General features: G+C 38.5%; 1 protein-coding gene across 7 annotated transcripts in view; it reads left to right on the top strand.

The window, feature by feature from the left end:
- The window catches only part of FRY (FRY microtubule binding protein), a 2,210,679-nt gene that overhangs the window by 2,148,591 nt on the left and 35,190 nt on the right, over positions 1 to 26,898 (top strand). For 5 of the 7 annotated variants that reach the window (XM_044073229.1, XM_044073228.1, XM_044073233.1 and 2 more), the window contains 2 exons: positions 8,015 to 8,032; positions 24,611 to 24,721. In XM_044073229.1, coding sequence (XP_043929164.1) covers positions 8,015 to 8,032; positions 24,611 to 24,721 — 129 coding nt within the window. The remainder of the gene's footprint in view (positions 1 to 8,014; positions 8,033 to 24,610; positions 24,722 to 26,898) is intronic. The other 2 variants (XM_044073230.1, XM_044073235.1) reach the window with 1 other exon arrangement.

Genomic DNA, 26,898 nt, shown 5'->3' with positions numbered 1-26,898 from the left:
TCTTTGAAAAGGTTACAGACTGTGGATAGTGGTCACTCTGTGCATTTTGCTTACCTTGACCTAGCCAAGGTGTTTGACACTATCCCCATTGCTGGTATTATTGAGAAGTTAGACAAACTTAATGTAAACCCCTACTTTGTCCACTGGATTGTAAATTGGCTATCCAAAAGATCCCAAGAAGTGAATGTTACTGGTGCTTTCTCTGAATGTAAAATTGTAACTAATAGAGTACCACAGGGATCAGTTCTAATCGAGGCCAATATCCCTAAAGTATGGTTGAATAAATTTGTTGAGGACTGCAATATAATCACTGTTATCTGCTCATCCAGTGGTATTAAACTGCTCCAAAAAAGAATGTAATGTGCACATATATGTTGCATTGAAAATAGACTCAAGCTAAATGCAAAATAAGTGCAGCACAGTAACATCCATCAAAGAAGCATTTCCACTTCATATGTCATAACTAGTTCTCATCTTCAAACAGATACGGTCATAAGGATACTGGGTATTACCTGGACAATTCTCTCTCTCTTTCTGTCTCTCTTTCTCTCTCTCTCTCATTTGATCATCATGCTTCAGCCATAGTTTGGAAGTCTTTCTATCTGGCCCAGATAATTTCCAAGAGAATATCTTCAAGATCTAAAGAAGACATCTTACCACTGTACCCCCTCCCTTATCATACCCATCGTTGAATACAGTGACCCCTTTGGTATGTACAAATCCAAGGATATTACTGAACTGGAAAGGGCCTGATGATATTTAGCCAAAACAATTGAAAGTCTTAAATTCTTCAACTATCCTGATAAATTAGCATAACTCTCTTTACGCTCAGTAGGCTACCAGCTGCTCAGAGGTAGCCAGTGTCTCACTTTTCAAGCCATAAAAGACCTAATCATATTTTACCTCCTAGTTCTTTGTGAAACCACTCACTCTACAAACAACCATATGAGAGAAAATTTATACCAACAAATAATCAACACTGTTGGAGGAGTGGTTTCCAAACTCAACGTATTCAAAACATTTGGAATAAGTTGCCACTACAGGTCAAGCAAAGATACTGCTCTGTCTACCTATAAGGCTAATCTTGATTGGATGGATAGACAAAATGTAAACCAGGTTATCATGTATAACCCTGCTTGAGTTGGGACATGAGCCCTAGTTAGTGTTTGTAAATGATGGCAAGAAATTTTAAGTGCATCTATAAAAAGTTCTATAAGTTATATACAGATAGGCCTTTTACAGTCCTTGTGATTGCTGGCCTAGAATTGTTCCTATGTTTCATGTGAGACTGAGAACAGGAACTCTTAGAGACCCCACACTACTGAACAACAACAGCAAGAGATCCCATTATATTTGTGAGAAAAGGAATGGATCTTTATCTAACTCTACCTATAGTACCTTACTAAACATTTAAGGCCTAGTTCAGTCAGATGCCAATGGTGGTTGTGTTGTTCCCTAACCCTTGACTTTCGGGACTAATGTGTCAGAAAATAAACAAGCTTTGATGCCTTTCTCAAAGGTTGTAAGCCAGTCTGCATTAAATACATCTCCATGTCTAGGCACTGTCTCATTTTGTGACTCCATTCTCAACACTGAGATCCAAACAGAACAACTGGTAATGTCATCATTAACACATATTCCAAAAGGCATTGCACTGATAAACAAGGAGAACCCAGGACAGTACTTAAATTTCAAATGTCAAAATTATTGAAAGGTCCTAGTGATCAAGCCAACATTGTCAGAATTCCAATGCAAGAAAATTTTTTACGTTTATAAAGTTTTTCTATGTGGGTTAAAATCACCAGTTTGCCATCGCTTCAATGCCAGTACAAGATATTTGTATGTAATCATTTTACCTCTGTCGAAAGTCAAGGGCCATACCTGTTTACTCTCCCTAATTTTCTAGAATGTCCCTGACTTTGCCTCATATTTTTGCCATGTCCCTCATAAAATGTTTGATTTTCTAGTAAATTACTCAGGATTACAGTAAATCGACAATGCTAGACATTAGTTTCATACTTGTTCAGAAATGCATGTTGATGCAAAACCTGTTGTTCTACTAACTTCTAAAGTGAATTAGAATAATATTTAAAAATTGCCTTCTCATTATTTTTGGCTTTGTCCAGAATTTTTGAGCAAACTCAAGAGGTATGCCTAGGACAACATTTTAGCATGTGCATGTTCGTTAACATATTATTTATTGCTATTTATTTAAATGGTGTAAATGCTTTGCCTTCCATGTAAGCTTTACCAAACAGCACCTGATACCTCTAACTAGAAAGGCATGTATTATACCTATCTAACATTTACCATAACAGTGTAATGCTTTCTCTGTGATCTTAAGGTCTGTATTCTGCAGCCAGTCAGTGTCAGAAACAGGTGCATTGTGAATCAATGCATTGCATCAGGGAGTTAATGGATGAGTAGAGCTTAGTGCTTAGAGAAGGATTGGAGCAAGGAAAAATAAACATTTAGATACACAAGACACTACAATTAATATGGATTATAACTCTCATGGAAATAAAGTCAGTCTGAAAGCAATCCCAAGCTAGCAACAGTGAAGTGACTGAAGGATCTGGAAAAATAAGGAGCACAGCAGTTCAGGTTCAGGACCAGAGAGGCATCATGTTTCAGAAAAATGAGTTGGGAGGGAGACAATATTATGTAGGTGGAAAGCATATAGCTAATAGTAAAGAAGAGAAAGTCCTAAAAGTACCTGCACTTACAAGGACAAGTCTAGTCAGTGTTAGAAGGCAACAGCAATATTTAGCAAGTTACTAGATGCATAAAGAGTAAAGTGTTTTTGGAAGTATAGAGCTAATCCTTGCTTTTTGGAGGCCATTGACTGTAATTCTTCCCTTGTAGAGGCCATGGACTGTAATCCTTCTCTGTTGGAGGTCATGGACTGTAATCCTTCCCTATTGGAGGCCATGGACTGTAATCCTTCCTTATTGGAGGCCATGGACTGTAATCCCTCCCTATTGGAGGCCATAGACTGTAATCATTCCGTTGTACAGGCCATGGTCTGTAATCCTTCCCTTGTAGAGCTCATGGACTGTAATCCGTTCCTATTGGAAGCCATAGAATGTAATCATTCCCTTGTACAGGCCATGGTCTGTAATCCTTCCCTTGTAGAGCTCATGGACTGTAATCCTTCCCTTTTAGAGGCCATAGCCTATAATCCTTCCCTTGTAGAGGCCATGATTTGAGCCACAGCTTGAGTGCTTTGTATAATTTCTGGTGACGCTACATAATGTACACGTAAAGCAGATACCATGGCATGACAAATACAGTTTGGGACTGCAAGAGCAGACATTCCACTGCCTTGAATCCAGATTTCCTTTGAGGAAGCCTTTGGCGTAAATCTTTATGATAAAGTTAAAATTATCCCATGTTCCTTTTGTCATTTACAAGCTCCTAGATCTAAACATCACAAGCAGCATTACATTAAATTCCACTTATGCCTTTCCTTTTAAACAGATGCTTTATTGCGAGTAGTTCTGAAACTGAAATGTTACATTTACTAAAAAGTCAGTAAAAGCAAAATAATTAGACATTAAACATGGACTGCTTTTACAAACCCCATCATGTACTTCTGATGCAAATCACTCTAATTGTTTAGACTTCAGTCAACATGAGACTAGTATAGTTCAAGGAAATATTTAATATCCAGTCAACAAATATAAACATAAAATCTAGTAAGAGGACACTCTACAGTGTACTTAATTTGTATACTAAATGTATACATGTTATATATACTTAAATGTGTACAATAAGAGTAAAGTCACAATGTTCTGTTTTTAGAGATGTTATGTTATCTAAAGAATTTCTATGTCAGCAAATTTGATTGTTGTTTTTGGGAGATCACTGTATATTTATTTTAAAGAGAAGCTTTGTTATACATTTTTTCTTTGGAAAAAATCATGATTTACAAATAAATGAAAATATTTTTTCCAACAAACTAAGCATAAAAAATGCAATAAATGAAATGAAATATTAGTGCAGGTATTAAGAAAAAACACAGCACTGAAACAAATGTATTTGTAATGTAAGAACTTAGATTAGCACCTACCGCTTTCCCATTTCAGATAAACCGGTAGTAGTATGCGATTATAGGTTAATAGGTAGTTAGCAGGCATGCAATCCAGGAGGCCATTAAGAAGCCTAACCCAGTTTTCCAGTTGTCCCAAAGCACTGCCTGGTTACATGAATTGCTCAAGGTCAGACAGTATACAAAAGATGGTGGAAATATTCAAACTCTGTACCATTGGAACAGGAAGCAGCTTATCAACAAGTTAGAGGTTTAGTTCTCTGTGCTAATTGCCAAGCTATTCTGTCATTCACCATCATCTGTGCTGCTCTTGCAAGGAATCAGGATGTAGGATGAACAGCAGGGATAAATACTGAATGATAATGATAGGGGCTCCAAACTGAGTTATGTTCCATACACCTAGTGGTACCACCACAACCCAACTGCCTGGGGCATTTTATCCAGACCCCATAGCATTACCAAAAATATGAGGGGGCAATGTTAAAATAAGAAGTCCTCAAGTTTTATAAGAAACATTGATTCACACTGAAAAAGAATCAACTGTATGTCCCTAATTTTGGGTTCATAGATTGGTACTAGGCTAACTGCCCTTGTGGGCCATTTTAAGCCTAGTCAATTACTCCATGTGAGAGTCAAACCCTGCACCTTGTGTTTGTAAAGCAAACACCTTAACCATTACGCCAACCTCCCACCCTTAAATTAGTACTAAGCTAACTGCCCTTGTGAGCCATTTTAAGCTTAGCCAATCATCCCTTGTGGGGCTCAAACACTGCACCTTGGGTTTGTAAGGCAAACACCTTAACCATTGGGCCACCCTCCCCAAGTGCACATTGACAAATGTAATTTTTGCATATTTGCTACATTTTCATTTTTGACTGTCTATTTTGAAATTAGTTAGTTATGCATGACCTTTAAGATATTATGCTTGTCCAAGCAGTCAGCTATGTCTAACTTGATTGCATTTATATGGCTTGTATTTTGTCTTATAATTCCTTAGTTTCTGCCACAAGTGGAAAGTACAGGGTTATGTGCCTTAAATCCACCACCATGCTGTCACCAATTCATGCGTGACAGTCAGGGCATATGGTCTCACAAGCTGCACCACCGACTGCCAAAGAAATACGAGAAGGGTGATTGGCCTTAAAAGCATATGGTAAATGTGCAGTACTGCCTTGGATTGTGACCAACACCTGCCACATGCAAATAAACTTGACTTTGTACATAGGAGTAATACAATCAAGCATTCATGAGAACTACAAGATACCTAGCTGTGCACAATTTTAAACAGATACACTTAAATGTTTATACCCTCCTTTCATAGGCAAGTACTAGTTAGCTATCCTTACAGGCCATTTTAAGCCTAGCCATTTTTTTTTTTTCAAAGGTGAGAATCAAACCCTTTACCTTGTGTCTGTAAGGCAACTACTTTACCCATTTTGCCAACCTCTAAGTCAAGCAGGGCTGTACATGACGATCCTGGTGTAAATTTGTGTCTACACATTCAAACATCAAGACTGGCCTCAAAGGTAGTCAAAGTAGAACTTGTTTGTTTGCACAGCCATAGAATACAGTTATGACTACCTGTCCTGGATTTTACCCACCATGGACTGAGCCTAGTGCTTTCTAGTGCAGTCTTACCAACAGTATTTTATACACACACACACACACTCACAGATTTGCTGGATTGGTTGCAGATATCTCTCCACACACACACACACACACACACACACACACACACACACACACACACACACACACACACACTGAGGTTTCCTGGATTGGTTGAAGATACCTCTCCAGTGTCAGCTGTACTTTCCTGCACTCTCTGAACTCAGTCCCACCAATTAGACTAGTCTGGTGCCAAGGACTCATTTACTGAGAACTCTTTCAGCGAGCCAACCAACAAAGTAGCATAACAGTCTCTCTTAAGAATAAGAGAGCAGATACCAACCATCACACCAGCGCTGTGAGGTGACCCTTACAAGTAATAGGCAAGATACCAGCCACAAGCTTTTAGAACTGGATAAATAAAGACACTTTACCTAATCAAAAATTCCCATCATCAGCGGCATGGAGGAATAAAGCTCTTAGTATTACCCATGCAACCTGACTTTAACAGCTCAGGCACTTCATACCTGGGATGGGGAAGATGAGCAAGCTTATGCTGACAGAGTGAAGGGCAGAGGCATCTATACTTATGTGCACTGTACCTCAGAGGAGGGGCAGTCACACAGATGTTGGTCTAGTAGTGGGAGTGAGCCTCATTGAACCACTGATGGATTGCTGCCTTCATAAAGAGTGTGCATAAGTATAGTCTTAGTCCTACATCCTTTAGAAAATGTTACAGCGTTAACTATCACTAAATCACTAAAAGCATTCACTACTTGCAAATGATGTATGTATTATTAAAGTCTGAGTTTACCAACTCGGAGAAAACATACTGTATTTTCTCTCCTTTACAATCCCTACAGAAAATGTTTTATTGCTTCCAGGTTTGAATAGAGTTCATCAAGCACACTATACAAAATAAAGAGGAAAGTACAAAGGTCATAATTCAGCTTTCTCTGCAAGTTAGTGGTTTCACAAATCAAAACAGCACTCCAAACAAAGCGGAAAAGAGTAGCAGTCCTGTTTTAATATTTCTTAGAGGTTAGTGTTCCAAACCAAAGCAGAATTGTATTCCTTTTTAAAACACACTACTTAAAAACACGGAGAGTTCTATTCCAACATGAGGTAATGCAGCTTTTGATAAGAAGCAATGAGCTTGAAAACGTTTTCATTCTTTATATCTTTATTAAAAGAACATTTCACATGCGGAATAAAATATGCAACTTTTTACATTTCTGCAGCCAATAAAATGTTCAGCTCTTGTCCACAGGTATGAATTTTACCCACAAAAACAAGAGAATCATCTGGTGTTGCAGAACAAGCAAAGGGTGCCATTTATACAACCAAAACAAATAACTGTCAAAAGAGCCACTCAGATAAAGCACAAATTCAAGTAACTACAGTTCCAATTTGATGCAGAGTACCAAAATAACAGAAAGAAAATTAATGTTGTATTATGATCCAGTATCAACAAAGAAGCCATAATCATTGAAGAGTTGCCTCATTATGACATCTTGGGGGAGAACCAAATGCACACCTAAGTATCTACAGCAATGCAGGGGAAGAAGAATTGAGTAGAAGACATGATCGGCAACGTTGTTTTGTTTTGTTTCTCTCATTAGTTATCCTGTAAGGAACAAGTTAAGATGGCAGTATCTCACATAAATGGTGATAGAAAAGCAGAAAACTCCCAAATGAGGTGATGGACTAGAAAACTTTAGACAGCTTCAGAACTGTGAATGGGACAAAATGTAGGTGGGGTTAAATCTACAAACAAGAGCTGTGGGAGGAGCTATTGTGTGAAGAGGTGACTAGCTGCAGAAATGGCTCACATAAGACCTATCGTATTAGGCATTTTAATTTACTATAGTGTTATACTGTCTTCTGCTGCCATACCTAAGTAAGCTGCTTACATCCGAAAAAATATATTTTCAGCATGATAAACTAATATGATATTTTAAACTGTGTGTATTCAGGAACTGTAAAATTAAAGAGACCACACTTAACATATGTATTGCTTTATTTGTGTAAAGTGAGATTACAGTGCATATTTAAGGATTTACACTGTGTGTTACCAACTCACTTGTGACTGATTTCTGCCACAGCCGTCCTGTGGTTGGTTCTGTATTGTACTCTGCATGTTCTAATGTATTGCTTTATTTGTATAAAGTGAGATTACAATGCATATTTAAGGATTTACACTGTGTGTTACCAACTCACTTGTGACTGATTTCTGCCACAGCTGTCCTGTGATTGGTTCTGTATTTTACTCTGCATGTTCTAAACTGATTCCTTCTACTCTTCTTTCCTTTGCATTTTTCTCCACTGTGACATGCTTGCTTGCTTCCTGTGTAGCACATGGAATCACTTGCAGTAAGTTAAATTTCTTGACTGTTTTCTGTACATCAGGAAATGGCGCAGTCTCAAATGCATGTATGTTAATGTATATTTTGTGTACAAGTCAGAGATGTAATTTAATGTTGATTCATTGACAGTCTAATAATAGTGCCTTGATGTCATTCAGTGGTTAATATGTAGTCTTAATTTGCAATGTCACAAAAGGAAAAACACAATGCACCACTTCATTTTTGTTTAATTCATTGGCAAGTATTCGTCTAATTGCCTTTGTGGGTCATTTAAGCTTTAGGCATTTTCCCTCAGAAGTGACAGTCAAACCCTATACCTTGTGTCTGTGAGGTAAACACCTTAACGAGTATGTCAACCCCAAACTTTTGTTAAAGTTAAAAGTATTGTGGTTTAGCAGACAAAGAACATTGTAAGAGGTTGCACTTTGAATCAATATCATTTAACCCTCATTGCACAAAACACAATAAGTTATAAAACCAACAAATCAGTATTCATTTAGGCTATGTAACAGCTGCTTCAGATGTGTGTTAGTATGGTTATTGTGTAGTACATGCTTTATTCTTCTTTGTATATAACTGTTATATTTTGATTATTGTGCAGTACATCCTTTGTTCATCTTTGTATATAACGGTTATAGTATGGTTATTGTGCAGTACAGGCTTTGTTCATATTTGTATATAATGGTTATAGTATGGTTATTATGCAGTACAGGCTTTTGTTCATCTTTGTATATAACTGTTATATTTTGGTTATTGTGCAGTACATGCTTTGTTCATATTTGTATATAATGGTTATAGTATGGTTATTGTGCAGTACAGGCTTTGTTCATCTTTGTATATAACTGTTATAGTACGATTATTGTGTAGTACATGCTTTGTTCATCTTTGTATATAACGGTTATGTGTCAGTGCCCTGGCAGCCAATGATACTTTGGTAGCACCACCCCATAGGCATTTGGATACAGAATGACTTCAAGACAGGCAGAGAATGGGAGAGAACTGAGAAAAAGAAAACATCCAGGGGAAGCAGTACCAACCCTCTGACTATCCTCATAGCTATGGAGATGTTACGTGTGTTAGGGTGGAACACAGTACTCAAGGTTATCAAATCCAACTGAGTCATCATTCTCAGTTCGGACAACACCAGGTACCCAGTATACCACTGTCTGACACCAGAAATAATAATAATAAAAAGATAAACAGTAAATAAGGAGAACTTGGTGAAAGGTACTAATAATCCAAATACGAACACCAAGTCACACCAAGTCACACCAAGCCAGATCCAAAGGAAGCCTTTATTTAACACCAAGTCACGCCAAGCCAGATACAAAGGAAGCATTAATATTTGTTGATTAATAAAGGCTTCCTTTGGATCTGGCTTGGTGTAACTTGCTGTTTGTATTTGGAATAATAAAAAGATAACCTCTATAAAGAGGAAATACAGTTGTGTTTCCCCTTTATTTGGGGTCTATATCATAAGAGCAAAAGTTCAAAAGAACAAATGCTCTTATGATTGAAAATGCTGAACTTTGAAACGTTTTTTCTGGGGTTGCAGTACAGTGAGGATAGGAATATTTGCCCTTTGCTCACTGTAGTGCAACCTCGGAGTTGGAATATATATTTAGCAGGGGGTGTGGGGGGTGCAGCCCCCTACAATATAAAGTTCGAGGTTCATGCTGTTTAAATGTTTGCGCTTTCGTTCTTTTGAACTTTTGCCCTTACGATATAGATCCCTTTATTTGTATACCTTTATATTTGTTTTCTTGGCTGTTTCTCTGCAGACTCATTGGATTTGACAGAATCCAAATCAGCAAATGCCAGTCCCACTGTATAAAATGGGACTAATGGAAGCTGCCCAATTGGTAATGTCAAGAAACCAACCCTCCCAACCTACAGACAGCTAGCCTAAACTCACATTCCACATCCTCTCAAGTGGCTGCTACACCCTAATGCAAACACACAAGAACAAGCACTACCAGAAAACCTATTTCCCTAGTGTCAACCTTCTCCATCCATGACAGTAGAAGGTGTTCATTTACTGATGCCATTTTCTAAAATAAAGAAAACTACATATTTTAGCCAATAAAATAAAGAAAGATTGCAGTTTTTTTTCTTTCATCAAGCATTGATACTGCAGCATCTAGTCCTTCAACCCAGATACCACTACTAAACAGAGGAGGATACCAAGGCATTAGTGTCAAAAGTAAAAACAAAATCCATTTTTAGTTTGTTTACTATTTGTAAGCCGAAAATAAGACCTACATCAGAAAATATCTTCTGCATTTCCATCTCGTTCTCTCACTACAGGCCTACAGGCCTACAGTCTGAATACACCCACTACTAGCAGTAGCAGTCAGTTACTAACCCTCAAGGACCTCTACCTGCCCAAAATCAAAGGTGACTCTTTGCTTAATGGAAGCCATCTCCAAGTGAATCTGTAAGGACTATCAGTTGAATGTATTCCTATGGGAATATCCACACATCACTGTATCATAGCTGCATATTAACATTTAGGACATACATTTTCTGGATGCCAATTGTAAGCTCCTACCTTATTAAGCATGTTACCATCAGCATTTATGCAAACAAACAAAACAAAGTCAAAGCTGGGACAAATAAGATTTACTGGTGCTTCCAAAACTTTACTGGTGCTTCCTGGTACCTCTGCTCATGCCTTCAAGGGAATGAATTTTACACCATGTCACACCCATTTTATAACAAACGTGTCCCAGTTACCACATTAATTGCCCTCATTTAATTCATTAATATCAAACTCCACAGAATGAAAACACCCAAATCCAAAAATATGTCAGCCTTCTAAGTATAAATACATACAATACAAAATAATTATAAAATTACATGTTTTTGAAAAATACATATGTTAAATTTACAAGTTCTCATCAAAAACATTTAACCAACATTAATATTCACTTCTTGATTTAAACCTTTGGGATACAGGGTTCCAAAACTGATTATTAATTTTGTTTCAAGCTGCGAAATCTTTCTTAATTAAATTTACCATTTTTAATATGTGACATAACTCTGGATAAATATCCCTTCAGTTGAAAGTCCAGAAAAATGCCAACATTTTTGGATATATAATGTTTTTGTAGGAGAGAACAAAGAGGTACATTTTTAGGTCCTTTATTAAAGAGACAGCTGTCAACAATTTTTTGTTGGCTAGCAGCATTCATCCCGCACACCTTTTGACTTCATTTGCCTTATGGTGAATACAAACGCATTTTCAATAATGTTTCTGATAAATCCAGTTTGAATGAGGAATTTTTGAAGGTTAGACAAAAATTGGAGAGTAGGGGATACACTGAGGATGTTCTTAATGAAGCAGAAAAGAGGATAAGGGGGTGTCCTGGGGTGGCTAACATTCACTTTGGGAGAGTTCATGGTGAATTTGGGGCTGGGTCAAATGGAGAGATGGACAGGGATGATAGAATATTTTTTGTTAATATTTACCTTTTTCTGATACACTCACGGGGTTGGTTGAGAGGTTTTGGCCCATGGTCTGCAGTGATGCTAGTTTGAAAGGCTTATTCCCCAAAAAAGTTAAAAGTAAATGAATTTGGGGAAAGTTCCAGTTGGGGGAGGCCAAAGAGGCTGTTTCCCATGTGCTAGGTGTAAAGTGTGCAGCAGAGTAAAAGATTTAAATGGTGCTAGCATCAATAAAAGAAAGTACAAGGCCTTGGGTGAATTAAACTGTTGTTCATGTGGAGTGGTGTGCATCATAGGATGTGGATGTACACCCACAAAATGGTACATCAGGCAAACAAAAAGAATAGTTAAGAGGCATGTGATGGAACAGCTGGGAGATATCAGAAACATGAGGCTACAGAGTCCTGTGGCTCAGCATTTTCATACATCCCATGGTGGTTCTGATATTAGTTTGTTCTTTTGTGTTTTGGCCAAGCCCCAATATAGTCCGGGTGAAGATTTCTTAAGAAAGCTTTTGCAGCTTGAAACAACATTAATAATTAATTTTGGAACCCTGTATCCCAAAGGTTTAAATCAAGAAGTGAATATTAATGTTGGTTAAATGTTTTTGATGAGAACTTGCAAATTTAAAATATGCATTGTTTTTTTCAAAAACATGTAATTTTTATAATTATTTTGTATTCTATGTATTTATACTTAGAAGGTTGACATATATTTGGATTTGGGTGTTGTGTCATTCTGTGGAGTTTGATATTACTGAATTAACTGAGGGCAATCAATGTGCTAATTGGGACAAGTTTATTATAAAATGGGTGTGACATGGTGTAAAATTCATTCCCTTGAAGGCATGAGCCAAGGTACCAGGAAGCACCAGTAAAGCTTTTTTGTTCTAGCTTTGACTTCATTTTGTTTGCTTGTCTTTACCATCTCCTTTGTGTTTTATGGCATCAGCATTCATGCCTCAAAAGTTGATTTTACATCATCTATAGTATCCCATTCTGGGGCATGACTATACATTGATGATATCATAATCCATAATGAGGGGACCTAAGACAAATATATATCAAAATAACTTGCTAACCACTCTCCAAGTTCTTGCTACCTCAAAACAAAACAAAAAAATCAATTAATTTAGTAAAAGATAACATAAACAGCCATATTTTAGCATGCATACTGCACACAGCTCACTGCACACCTGCTTAAGCTCACCAGCTTAAATATAAACCCCTATATCATTAGATGGGTTGCAAACTAGCTCAAGGACAGAACCCACATGGTTAGAATTGCTGGAGCCATGTCAGACTCCAAACCAGTTACAAGTGGCATCCCACAAGGCTCAGTCCTGGGACCTCTCTTGTTCGGTATATATTTCTCGGAGGTACAGGCCAACACGGAAGGACTGTGGCTGACCAAGTTCCCAGATGACTGCAAACTGGGTGCCATAATCGACTCTCCAGCCGACACAAGCATCCTCCAAAAGGGCCTCATAGAAACAGACAACTGGTGCCAGAGCCATGGCCTCAAGCTAAATGCCAAAAGTGTATAGTCATCCCCTTTGGCAAAAACAAAGTGCCCACAAATTACCACATAGGTGGTAATCCATTAAGTACAGAAGAAGTAATTAGGGACCTGGGGACCCAAGTTGATAGCAATCTCTCATTTGACAACCACGTGGCCAAAGTGGTTAGAAAAACATTTTATATAGCCCACTTAATCATGAAGGGATTCACATCTAGATCAGGGGAGGTCATCGTGCCTCTTTACTCATCCCTCATCAGGCCCATAATTGAGTACAATGCCCCTTTTGGGATGTACCTTACCAGACACCTGCAGCAACTGGAAAGACCCCAAAAGTACCTCACCAAGAGGATCAAAGGGCTCAAACAGATGCCATATGCTGCCTGGTTAAAGAAACTACAGCTCTACTCAGTGGCATACTGCCTGCTCAGAGGCGATCTGTGCCTGACGTATAAAGCCATGTCCAACTCGGAATTAATGGACATGCTGCACCTCAGAAAATCCAAATCCCATCGAGCTACGTGCTCGAGAGACTTGAACCTCAGTACTGAAATAAATAGGACATGCTGGAGGGACAGATTCATAACCCAAAGGCTCCCTTCACTCTGGAATAAAATCCCAGTCCAGGTTAGGCAGAGTCCCTCAGTGACTCTCCAGAGGAATCTTGATGAGTGGATGGGAGATCGTAGGTTTACCCCAGGTATCACTTCTGTGTCACTGTTAGACAGAGGCACAGTATACTAACCTTGAAAAAGGGCATAGCAAAATTAATTTAAAATGGGTGGCGAAAGCCAAACACACTCTGGCTAGGCTTATAAATGCCCTAGGGCAGATAGCCTAGTATGAACCTATGAACCATCATTCTGTGGTAATCTCATGACTCTGTGGGCAGCTGTAGTCAGAAGTAACGTGACAGCATTAGGCAACAAAAATACAGAAAAAAAATTAAAAAGTCACAAGACGAGCACCCCAACAAAAGAAATATTTAACAAATAATGTGATTATTTATAAAATATTCCTGTTGTTGGAGTGCTTGTTCTGTGGCATTGGGTTTTACTTCTGTTGGGCTCCATTGTTTTACTGTGAGTACTATAATAAGGGGGCAGAAGCCAAGACCACAAGATTTCTGCACCACAAAGAACATCAGCACATACCTTTCTCAGGTGAGAACCTGGAAGGGCATAATTGTGAATGTAGCTGAAAGACTTTTACAGTGGTCTTACTTACACATAAAATTAGTGTTTTATGTGAAAATAAGATCTAAACGGCCACTGTGAACCAACGGCAGTCTCTGTATGACAAAAACAGAATGCAGATATTGCATTCTGTTTAGCACCTTTGACCAGGATCTTTAAGTTGGAATTCATGAGAATACTATATCAAAAATCTGACTATTGAGTATTGTCAGATTTATTTATTTTTATTTATTTATTGACATTTGTTAACCGGGTTAGTCCAACTGGGATTTTGTCCCATTTTCAGTGGAGACCCGAGGAGAAAAGCTCCAGATAGTACAATAATAAAAAACATTACAGTAGTATACCAGCACAGGAAACAACAGAAATAAAACTAGTCTTACAGTAGTAACAAATAGAAAACAACCATAGTTAGATGCCAGCACAAGTTTTTTTTTTTTTCAGATACTATGTAACTGTGGTAGTGGGGATAGAGTTCAAGGTATGTCCAGGATAGACTGAGTGATTCTAATGTGGGGGGAGGACAGAACTATGTAGGGTCATAGCAGGGGCAGATTTTGGTATTGAGTAGATGTGTCTTAAGTTTCTTTTTAAATAGTGGGGTGTGAGGGATTGAGCGAATGTCAAGGGGTAGTTTGTTCCAAGCAATGGCCACCGAGTGTTTGTAGAGTAACTTACCTACTGACTTATTTGGGTGGTAAATGTCAAGCAATTGTTGATTAGAGGTTCGGAGAGGTCGAGATGGGGTGTAGACAGAGGCAAGATGAGATAAAGATGGACAGTTGGATGGTTTAAAGAGCATAGAGTGTAGCATGTGAAACTGATAGAGATGTAGTAGTTGAGGGAGTTCTAGCCAGTGTAGAGACTTTAAAGCAATGCAGTGGTGTGTGTTATTTGGGGAGTTTGTGATGAATCTGGATATTTTGTGGTAGGATTGTTGCAGTTTATTCAGGGTAGTTTTTTGGATATTTGTTATAACAGGAGCAGCATAGAGGAGTGAGGGGAGGAGAAGTGCTTGTCCTAGGGTGAGTCTAGCCCCGGGACTGAGATATTTTTTGTTTCGGTATAATAGACCTAATTTCTGATGTGTTTTCTTTATACATTGTTGTATGTGTTGATTGAATTTTAATTCATCATCGATAATGACTCCTAAGAGTTTTGTGTGGGTGACAGGTAGGATAGTAATGTTATTGCGAGACTTAATGACAAAGGAGGATTTATGATGATTAAGAGAGTGGGGCAGGAAGAGTAGGAGTTTGGTTTTAGTAGGACTGAGAATCAGTAGATTTTCTGAAAGCCATTGTTCAGTGGAAAGTAGAGCTGTTTGGGTTAGGGAGTTTAGGTCAGAGATGTTGGCTGTAGAAATGATTGTGGAGTCATCTGCATATTGTATGAGTGATGACTGATGACATGAGGTGAATAGATCATTGGTGAAAATGTTGAATAAGAGGGGACCCAAGATAGAACCTTGTGGAACACCAGTGGAGATAGGTAAGAAAGGAGAAGTGGAAGAGAGCCATTTAACTGATTGTTTGCATTCAGAGAGATAGCTAGCAAACCAGTTGAGGGTGGAGGTGGAGAGGTGAAAGTTTGTAAGTTTAGATAGTAGTAGTGGGTGAGACACTGTATCAAAAGCTTTGGAGAGGTCTAGAAAGAGACAGGAAGTAAGTTTATTGTTGTCCAGAGATTCAGCAATGGTGTGAGTGAAGGAGAGTAGAGCAGTAGTTGTGCTGTGAGAGGGGCGAAAGCCATGTTGAGTAGGGGTGAGTAACGTTTGATTGAGAAGGTGATGCATAAGCTGGGTGTGGATACATTTTTCTAGTATCTTAGATAATGGGGACAGTATGGCAATAGGTCGGTAGTTTGAAGGGTCAGTGGAGTTACCTCCTTTGTGGAGAGGGATAGTGTAGAAGGATTTCCAAAGGGTAGGAACAGTAGATTCTAGTATAGATCTATTTATTAATATTGTAACTGGGTAGGCGATGGAGTCAGCAGCAAGTTTGAGGTAGGTAGAGGGTAGTTTGTCAGTAGAGGGGGAGCAGGGTTTGAGTTTGAGCAGTAGAGATTTGATGTAGGAGATGGGAACAGGCTTGAAGTAAAAGGGTGTAATGTTGGGGGTGGGTGAGGGGTCAGGTAAAGAGGAAGAGGTAGGTTGAGAGGGTAGGAGATTTTGGATGGAGGAGATAAAATGTGAATTAAGTAGGGTAGCTGTTTCCTCAGGAGTTGTGTTTGGGTATGTGTTTAGTGTTGCATTTACTTTGACAAATGCAGTCATAAAATCCTCAGGTTTTGCTATGTTTACTCAAAACATCTAGCGCAACATTTTTTGAAGTATCTCATAAAGGTAATAGCCTTCATTTATCACTCTCATGCAAATTTCTCTTTGTATTCTGACTATAAGCATTTTATTATGATTAGAAAATGTCCCATCTGTGCAGAGGAAAAAGTATCTTTCTATCTGTGATGCTGACAACGTTGGATTCTATAGTAAACTCGGTGGCAGAATGTAGGCAGGGAAGAGGAAGTCAGGATGGTTGAGGGACGGTTTTAGGGGGAATGACAATTTTATGTCATCCAATACACACCAAGTAATGTCTAGGAATGCATCACTGCAGACCTTCAGATCATCGTAACTGTCTGCTATGCAGCAATTTCAAGTAAGCCTACTATCATGTGTGACTTCTAGTTTACAGTTTCAGTTAAATAAATGTGTATAATAAAATCATGCTGGTAAAGAGGAAACTTCATGCCAGAATCACTAATCCCCATAGTGCTTCTTACCATTAAAGCTATCTATCAGCGGTTAAAAGATCTGTAGTGCATTAGACGTTTTTAATATTTAGAGAATGTTGAATGGCTTACTAGCACAACTCCCTGGGTCTGCAGAGGGGAGCAGTACAACAATACCTCATGTCTGCCCCTCCCCATGAAAAAAGTAATAAGAAACAGGATTCAGTGGTCTTCAGCAGCCTCCCCGCCATCCCCTGCATTCAATTCTTAGGATCTAGGGCAACGTTTGAAACAGAGTCACTGTCAACATAAGGGGGCTCTTTACTCCTACATGGTGCTGTTACTGGGTTGGTTTAAGAAAATATCTATCAGTAGCAAATGCTTTTTAAGTCACTTTACATTATTCACTTTGTGTGTGTGTGTGTGTGTGTGTGTGTGTGTGTGTGTGTGTGTGTGTGTGTGTGTGTGTGTGTGTGTGTGTTTTACCCATCCCTGGAAAAGAGTGAGTAATAGCTGCCTTGTCCCAAAAACAGATGACTGCACTTCCATGTGAGCCCTGGAATCGGTGTAGGAACCAGTATAGGAAGCTTGCTAACTCTCATCTGCTCACAAGTCCTTGTCTACAGTTTCTTCAGTGCAGGCCTTGGTGGGGACAGGAAGTGTAACAGATACCCAATATTGTGACAAGTCCTCTGTCATTCAGACTACTAATCAAAAGCCAGGTAGCTATTATAGGTTCATAATTTCAAAGGTAAGTACTAGACAAGTTCCCTTTTTCTGCCCGAATTAACCTATCCCATTTGGTTAGAGATTGGCCTTACCCATCCCATGGTTGATAATTATATATTACCCCTAATGAGAATAACTTTGATTGCACCATCCACAATATGAAGGGACCCATGTATGAGATAAAGCATTTAGAAGCTGCGTATGTCCATTAGTAGTACAGGGGGCAGTCCTGGGGTAAATTTTCTGTTTCCTTTCCACAGATCCAAGTTGTGCTTGAAGATGAACAGGGATGTGCTTTGTTTTATGTGGATGGCGAGTTTGCTACAGTGCAGAGATCTCCCCTGTGAGATATACCTGTCCATGCAAATCTTTCTGCTGATCATGCAGAAGAGGTTTAGATCCCTAGACCAAGTATTTCTGATGCCATTTGACTTGCTGATATACAGTAAATCCATCAGTAATGGGTCAGAGGATGTCTTGTATGCCAGGCACAGCATATCTGTTAGGATACCAGTGTAGTGAAAGGGCTTTGAGTCGGTCCATGAAGAACATATTATTTAGGCCTTATATCATTTTAGTAATATATCTCTGTGGCCATTCCAGTTGTTGCATGTGTCTGGATAGATACATGCCAAAGGGGGAATGATACTCAATGAATGAGGACTGAGTAAAGGTGGACAATGACATCCCTAGATCTAGACACAATCCCTTTGTTTATAAGTTATGCAGTATAGAGGGATGTTCTTACGATAATGGCCATGTGTTGCTTGAAAGTAAGGTCACTGTCAATGTAAGTTTCAAAATTCCAAACAACTGGGATAACTGTTAGTGGTATATTGTCAGAGTGGTAGTTGCCTGGGGTAGATGACTTCCCAAAGGATATAATAATGCATTTTTGGCATTTAATTTCAGTCCATGTTTTTGGTACCAGTTATTTATTTGGGACAAACCTTCCTGCAGGATGGCTAAGTCATTTGGAGATTCATTGACTGCTCCTAGCTTGCAATCATCTTTAAATTTAGTCAGCCAGAGCCCTTTGGTATTCGCTTCTACTTCAGAGAAGTAGATGCCAAACAGGAGAGGTCCCACCACTGAACCTTGGGGGGACTCCACTGGTGACTGGTCTCTTTGTGGAGGTAACTTCCCTTATTTTGATTTCCTATGCCCCATCTGTGAGCCAGTTGGCAATCCAGTAGGTGACATAGGGGATTATTCCCAGCTTATTTAGATTTTCTACTATGCTTGAGGTAGATTTGTCAAAAGCTTTGACCAGGTCCAGGCATGCTGTGTGTACCATTTTACCTTCAATCATTGCTTTGCTGACCTTTTCACAAAAGGCCAACTGGTTGAGTAAGCATGACCTCCCTTTAATTAATCCAAACTGAGATGGGTCTAGTGTTTTGAGGCTCCCTATGACCTTATTGATTAGTTGCACGATAAATCTTTCCATGGCTTTGCATATGAGGCTGGTCAGAATGTAACTGCCTGGGTCTTTGGAAGTTCCTCCTTTATACAAGGGGAATGACTATAGCTGTTCTCCATTCACTTGGTGCAAAACCTGTGTGGAGGCTGAAGATGAATAGTTTTTCTATTTAAGATGCATCCAGAGATATTGTCAGGAGCCATTGATGCAGTATTCTTGGTAGCACTTTTAGGACTTGGTCTTGTGTGATAGCTGATATATAGTTTCAGGTATATGAGGTACAGGTGGAGGGGAGAGAGGGGTAAAGTTAGATCTAAATTTACAGATCAATAAGTTCACTATATCTTCAGCCTCATTGTAGGTAACATTGTTCACAATCAGCTCAGCAAATTGCTTTGTGGACTTTTGAGATTATAAACACAACTGAAAAAACCCTGTGATTGTCTTTGGCTTTGGTAACTATTTCAAACTTGGCTTTGGTGTATTTTATTAAGCTCCTGAATTGTTTATTTATTTCAGTAATGATGGCGCTATCATTCTGGGAATTACTTTCCTTACTGTTGGTCAAAATTCTCTTCCTTTTATTGTAAAGCTTGTTGATATTATGGCTTCACCATGTGGGTTTGTTTCTTTAGTTTGCTCTGCACTTGTTCTTGCAGGATACAATTGCATCTATGGAACTGTTTACATGTTGGTATAGTGTGGTGGTGTACATTTCTGCATATTAAGTGGAGTTAACTGGGACTGGGGATTTGAAGCTTACTAGTGTATCATGTAGGTAGTTTGTCTTAGAGAAATTTGTAAAGGTATCTTGGATGGAAGGGATCTCTGGTTTCAATTTTATTTCAAAGGAGATGGATTTATGATCAGACCTAACAAGTGGCAAAGATACACAAGGGATGGTGCAAGATGCCCCCATGTTAGCAAGGACAAGATTCAAGATGTTATTCATTTTAGTGGGTACTCTGACTAATTGTTAAAGGGTATTTGTATTGACAAATTCCAAGCATCTCTGTGCTTTGCACTAGTGGTGGTGTAGGTTTCCCAGTCTATAGTTGGATAGTTTAGCTCACCTTGGAAAATGATATTGGGTTTTATTCTGACTGATTACAGTTCTTGCAGATAAGTGTTGTGGCTTTCTTGGGTCATAGAGGCAGTTGTGTAGTTGGCCAGTGTATGGTATGGGGCTTTTCTGATAGTTATTTGGACACCAACAAGCTCTATTGCATCATGTCACTTTACCAGCCTTGATGTGAGTCTCTCCTGAATGAAGATTTAGACATCTCCATTGTTTTTCCCCTCCTTCACAGTAGCTGCTGTAAATGTGCAGAAGGTGTTACAGCCCTCCACAACCATGTCTCAGTTACTTCACAGATGCCTACGCCCTCCAGGGTGAAAAGGGCTTGTAAGGTGTGGAGTTTCTTGTTTAGGCTCCTAGCACTGATCAGTAACACCTGCATATTTTACTTTGTTTCTTTATGTTGGTAGGTTTATCAAGCTGGTACTGTCAAAAAAAAAAAAGTCGCTCTGGGGGGTGGATAATGTCTTTGCCAACAGTCAAAACCCTAAAGAGGACAGATGCAGGCCATACCTGGAGAAGCAGCAAGGTCTGTCAATCATAACCAAGAAGGTAGCATGCTCTTATCATCCTTGACAAAGGTAGCATGCTCTTATCATCCTTGAAGAAGGTAGCATGCTCTTATCATCCTTGAAGAAGGTAGCATGCTCTTATCATCCGTGAAGATGGTAGCATGCTCTTATCATCCTTGAAGAAGGTAGCATGCTTATCCTTGAAGAAGGTAGCATGCTCTTATCATCCTTGAAGAATGTAGCATGCTCTTATCCTTGAAGAAGGTAGCATGCTTATCATCCATGAAGAAGGTAGCATGCTTATCATCCTTGAAGAAGGTAGCATGCTTTTCATCCTTGAAGAAGGTAGCATGCTCTTATAATCCTTGAAGGAAGGTAGCATGCTTATCATCCTTGAAGAAGGTAGCATGCTCTTATCATTCTTGAAGAAGGTAGCATGCTCTTATCGTCCTTGAAGAAGGTAGCATGCTCTTATCATCCTTGATGAAGGTAGCATGCTTATCATCCTTGATGAAGGTAGCATGCTCTTATCATCCTTGAAGAAGGTAGCATGCCCTTATCATCCTTGATGAAGGTAGCATGCTCTTATCATCCTTGATGAAGGTAGCATGCTTATAATCCTTGAAGAAGGTAGCATGCTCTTATAATCCATGAAGAAGGTAGCATGCTGTTATCATCCTTGATGGTAGCATACTCTTATCATCCTTGAAGAAGGTAGCATGCTCTTATCATCCTTGAAGAAGGTAGCATGCTTATCATCCTTGAAGAAGGTAGCATGCTTATCATCCTTGATGAAGGTAGCATGCTCTTATCATCCTTGAAGAAGGTAGCATGCTCTTATCATCCTTGAAGAAGGTAGCATGCTCTTATCATCCTTGACAAAGGTAGCATGCTTATCATCCTTGAAGAAGGTAGCATGCTCTTATCATCCTTGAAGAAGGTAGCATTCTCTTATCATCCTTGAAGATGGTAGCATGCTCTTATCATCCTTGAAGAAGGTAGCATGCTTATCCTTGAAGAAGGTAGCATGCTCTTATCATCCTTGAAGAAGGTAGCATGCTCTTATCATCCTTGAAGATGGTAGCATGCTTATCATCCTTGAAGAAGGTAGCATGCTCTTATTATCCTTGAAGAAGGCAGCATGCTCTTATCATCCTTGAAGAAGGTAGCATGCTTATCATCCTTGAAGAAGGTAGCATGCTTATCATCCCTGAAGAAGGCAGCATGCTCTTATCATCCTTGAAGAAGGTAGAATGCTTCTCAGTGCTAGGCTCATACCAGACTTGAAGACATAATCCATAGTGTGACACGCAGACAATCATCAACAGTAATTGATGATAAAATAAACGTTTATTTCTATGATGATTTGTCTGTCTAGTAAACCTGACACCAGCCGACTTCTAGCCCTTTGCTTCTTAACATTATAACAATATGCTGTTATAATTTTGATCCAGATCTGTGTATTCATTAACACAGACTCTGCAAAGTTCCCACAGGGCCCTGATGTACTGCTGACGCAGTTTAAAAAGCCAGATTCCTTCTACCTATTTATTTCTCCTGAGTCACCTAAATGATCTGTAAACATTATCAGAAGGAAAAAAGAAAAAGCACCCATCAACTAAAATGGATGAATGCAGAAACAACTCTGTAAATAATGTATGTGTACTGTAGCTAAGATTTCAAATGTCTCTGCCAAAATTACTCTAGTCAATAATGTTTTAACCTTCTTTTTAGTTTACATTTCTCCCGGTTTTATAACTTAAAGGAAGATGTGCATATAAATGTAGTTGGATGGTAGTTATGAAAACAGCCTAACCTAATTTTCACTTTCCTACAAGTCAGGCATCCCACAAACCTCAGTGCTGCATTTTATATTATTCAAATTCAGAAGGATGCACTGAGTAGCCTGATCTGCTCATTAAAAAGAAAATAAAATAGTACTGAGAAAGAAGACAGTTCTGGAGAAATAACTGTTCAATTATTTTGAACAAAGCAAAATAAAACAGATATTATACAACGACCCCCCATTAATATTCAAAAACGTGCACGCTGATTGGTCAGTGTGCACATTGTAAATCAGAGTTATAGTAATGGAGAAAGGTCCGGTTGCCCGGATTTTTTCCATTACTATAACTCTTTTTTTACAGCAACGGAGAACGCAAGATCTCCGTTGCTTCACACTGTCTCGCTATGTTAAACTCCTTTAACATAGCGAGACAGATTTAAAAAAAGCAACGGGAATTTCTGTTGCTTTTTTTAAAGCTGTCTTGCTATGTTAAACCCATTTAACATAGCGAAACAGTTTGTAAAAAGCAACGGAGATCTTGCTTTCTCCGTTGCTTTTTTTAAAGCTGTCTCGCTATGTTAAACCCATTTAACATAGCAAAACAGTTTGTAAAAAGCAACGGAGATCTTGCTTTCTCCGTTGCTTTTGCCCACAGCTCTGATGTACTGCATAGGTATACGCATGCGCAGTACATCAGAACTGCCGCAGAATACCATTCAGCTGCGGAAGGGCAGCAAGGAGGCATTATACAATGCCATTATTTAAGAAAAGTAATTATTTTTTTTCTTAAATAATGTCATTGTATAATAGCAATAACCCACTTCTGGGTGTGGGTAATGCTGGATTTACCCACGGTTGGCTTTGTTTGGCCACTCGGGCTTCGCCCTCGTGACCAAACCACACCGACCGTGGGTAAATCCAGCATTACCCACACCCAGGCGTGGGTTATTGCTGTAGTAACATGGCTTTAAAATATTTAGTGAAAATATAAACTTTCATATTCAGAAAAGCTTCATCAGGTATAACAAAGCATCCCAACCACAAAACACTTAAATGTTATACAGTTAATTATTAAAACAGTCAATTATTCAATTAATCATCCAATCAGTGATGCAGACCACATAAACTTAAAACAGATTTTAAATAACATGATTTCATTTAAGCCTGGAACATTCAGGGCATTAAGATGTACAATCAATTTGAATTCATAATATTCAGCCAATTTTACAATGTCACCTGTATGAACTGTCAGATTAATAATCTGTAGAACACTAAATTTAAAACTATGTGCACAACCATTTTCACTCACATGTTTAGCTATAGCATTGCTTGAAACACCCTTTCTGATATCATAAATATACTGCAACACTGTTTCTTTAAGACATCTGTTAGGTTTACCAATATAAAAAGATGTACATGAGGTACGGGTAGCAATATAGGCCAAATTTGAAGAATCGTAGTCAGCAATAAAATCAGTATTAAAATCCTTCCTCGTCACAGGATGTCGAAAAGAAGAGGTAGTATTAATATACTGACAGAAGTTATACCCCATACAAGGGAAAGTTTCAACTCTATTAACTGTCCCCATGTTAGAGGGCACTATTCTATTACAAGCCTCCTATAACATAATTGCCTTTTTAAATTCAACTTTTTTTTAAAGACAACCTTGGGAAACATATAAACAAGTTTTTTTTTTCCACTTCTGGAGAGGCCAGTAGAATTGGCCAGTTGCCCTTTAATATATGAATAATAAACTTAGAGATCGTTTTGTATGTCACAACATAGGAGAAAAATGTATTTATAGCAGTGACACTATGTTTATACATGTCACATCCAAGTCTAAAAAATGGGCACTGTGATCACCCAAAATAAAATACAGTAGAAACATTTCAGTCAGGCAGTCTTTTTTCCCCTTCCTGATCCTCCCAGCAAGCCAAGCCTGTCCTAAACGTAGAGCAAGGGTAGCAGAAAGTGGTATGTCCCCTCTGTGAGAGTAAGTTAACTCTTTATGTGGTTGGTTGTGTAGTTTCCTTAACATTTCCATCTCCTTTCCTTTTCATTTTGTCTTCCTGAAACATTTGCTATATTGTTTGAAAATGAAACTAACTTTGTGTCATTACATGTTCTCAAACAAGAAAAGGATAACACTTGTTTTCTTTTTTATAGCAATTGGAACTGTGCCAGAGATTATACAAACTCCACTTCCAGCTACTGCTGCTTTTTCAGTCCTACTGTAAACTCATCGGACAGATACATGACGTCAGCTCCACTCCAGAGGTATGCCAAAAAAGAAAGATATTGTTTCAGTAGTTTTCTATCAGTTCAAGTTTTCATCTTCACTGACTAACATCACCTGTGTAGAACAAAGCATGTTTTGATAAGAAGGAGATTTTCTTAACTGCCAGTGATAACGGGGGGGGCTATAGCAGTATACAATTATGACATGTCCACTATACTCAATTTTTAACTTGCTATATGAACTGCAGTTTTTGTCACAGAGGAGATAAAGAAATAATGTCTATGTTTTCTGGCTCCAAAAGGTAGATGGACTAGTCTAATGACAACATAAGGAAACAAGGCAAAATGTTAATTTCAGATATAAGTAAAGTAAGCTGTAGAAAATTGATTACACAGGTAGAAATATAAAATATATAAATGTAATATGAAATATATAAATATGTGTGTGTGTGTGTGTGTGTGTGTGTGTGTGTGTGTGTGTGTGTGTGTGTGTGTGTGTGTGTGTGTGTATGAAGAGTCTGGCATGTGATGCATGGAGAATCTTGTACTGTAGGTTTAGGGAATGAGTTTTATGAAATATCATACACTGGAATTAGATAACTGTTCATCTGCCATACAAACCAGACCACCACATAGTCTAGTTATCCATTTTTGTGTTTATTGGGAGACTGTATGCATATTTTGCTTATTCAATGTGTAAAGGTACTTTTTTTCATACTGATGTGAATGAAAGATTTGGCCTGTGTTTTTTCTTCTACCTTTGTGCAAAAAAATATCAGAAATATAAAGGGAAATAAGGTTTTCAAAATTGCAGCAACAGCAGGGTGATATCACAGCTTCTGAAATGAATGCATTTAGTAACTTAGTGTGTACTGCGAGTGATATCACAGCTTCTTAAGTGAATGCATTTAGTAACTTAGTGTATACTGCAGTTGATGTCACAGCTTCTGAAATGAATGCATTTAGTAACTTAGTGTGTACTGCGAGTGATGTCACAGCTTCTAAAATGAATGCATTTAGTAACTTAGTGTGTACTGCTGGTGATGTCACAGCTTCTAAAAATAATGCATTTAGTAACTTAGTGTGTACTGCAGGTAATATCACAGCCTCTTAAGTGAATGCATTTAGTAACTTAATGTGTACTGCGGGTGATGTCACAGCTTCTTAAATGAATGCATTTAGTAACTTAGTGTGTACTGCGAGTGATATCACAGCTTCTTAAATGAATGCATTTAATAACGTAGTGTGTACTGATGGTGATGTCACAGCTCCTTTAATGAATGCATTTAGTAACATAGTGTGTACTGCAGGTGATGTCACAGCTTCTTAAATGAATGCATTTAGTAAAAGTGTGTACTACGGGTGATGTCACAGTTTCTTAAATGAATGCATTTAATAACAGTGTGTACTGCGGGTGATATCATAGCTTCTTAAATGAATGCATTTAGTAAATTAGTGTGTACTGCAGGTGATGTCACAGCTTCTTAGATGAATGCATTTAGTAACATAGTGTGTACTGCATGTGACATCACAGCTTCTTAAATGGATGCATTTACTCAGTATGCACTGCGTGTGATGTCATAGTTTCTTAAATGAATGCATTTAGTAACTTATTGTGTACTGTGGGTGATATCACAGCTTCTTAAATAAATGTACTTAGCAACTCAGTGTGTGCATGCATGTGATGTCACAGCTTCTTAAATGAATGCATTTACTAACTTAGTGTGCACTGCAGCTGATGTCACAGCTTCTTAAATGAATCCATTTAGTAACTTGGTGTGTACTGTGGGTGATATCACAGCTTCTGAAATCAATGCACTTAGTAACCTAGTGTGTACTGCAGGTGATTTCACAGCTTCTTAAGTGAATGCATTTACTAACTCTGTGTGTACTCCAGGTGATGTCACAGCTTCTTAAGTGAATGCATTTAGTAACTTAGTGTGTACTGCAGGTGATGTCACAGCTTCTTAAATGAATGCATTTAGTAACTTAGTGTGTACTGCAGGTGATGTCACAGCTTCTTAAATGAATGCATTTAGTAACTTAGTGTGTACTGTGGGTGATATCACAGCTTCTTAAGTGAATGCATTTAGTAACTTAGTGTGTACTGCGAGTGATATCACAGCTTCTTAAGTGAATGCATTTAGTAACTTAGTGTGTACTGCAGGTGATGTCACAGCTTCTGAAATGAATGCATTTAGTAACTTAGTGTGCAC

The sequence above is a fragment of the Protopterus annectens genome, chromosome 5.part1 (assembly GCF_019279795.1).
Source record: "Protopterus annectens isolate FY-2018-M chromosome 5.part1, PAN1.0, whole genome shotgun sequence".
NCBI lineage: Eukaryota > Metazoa > Chordata > Ceratodontiformes > Protopteridae > Protopterus > Protopterus annectens.
This window is presented reverse-complemented; position numbering and strand designations above follow the sequence as displayed.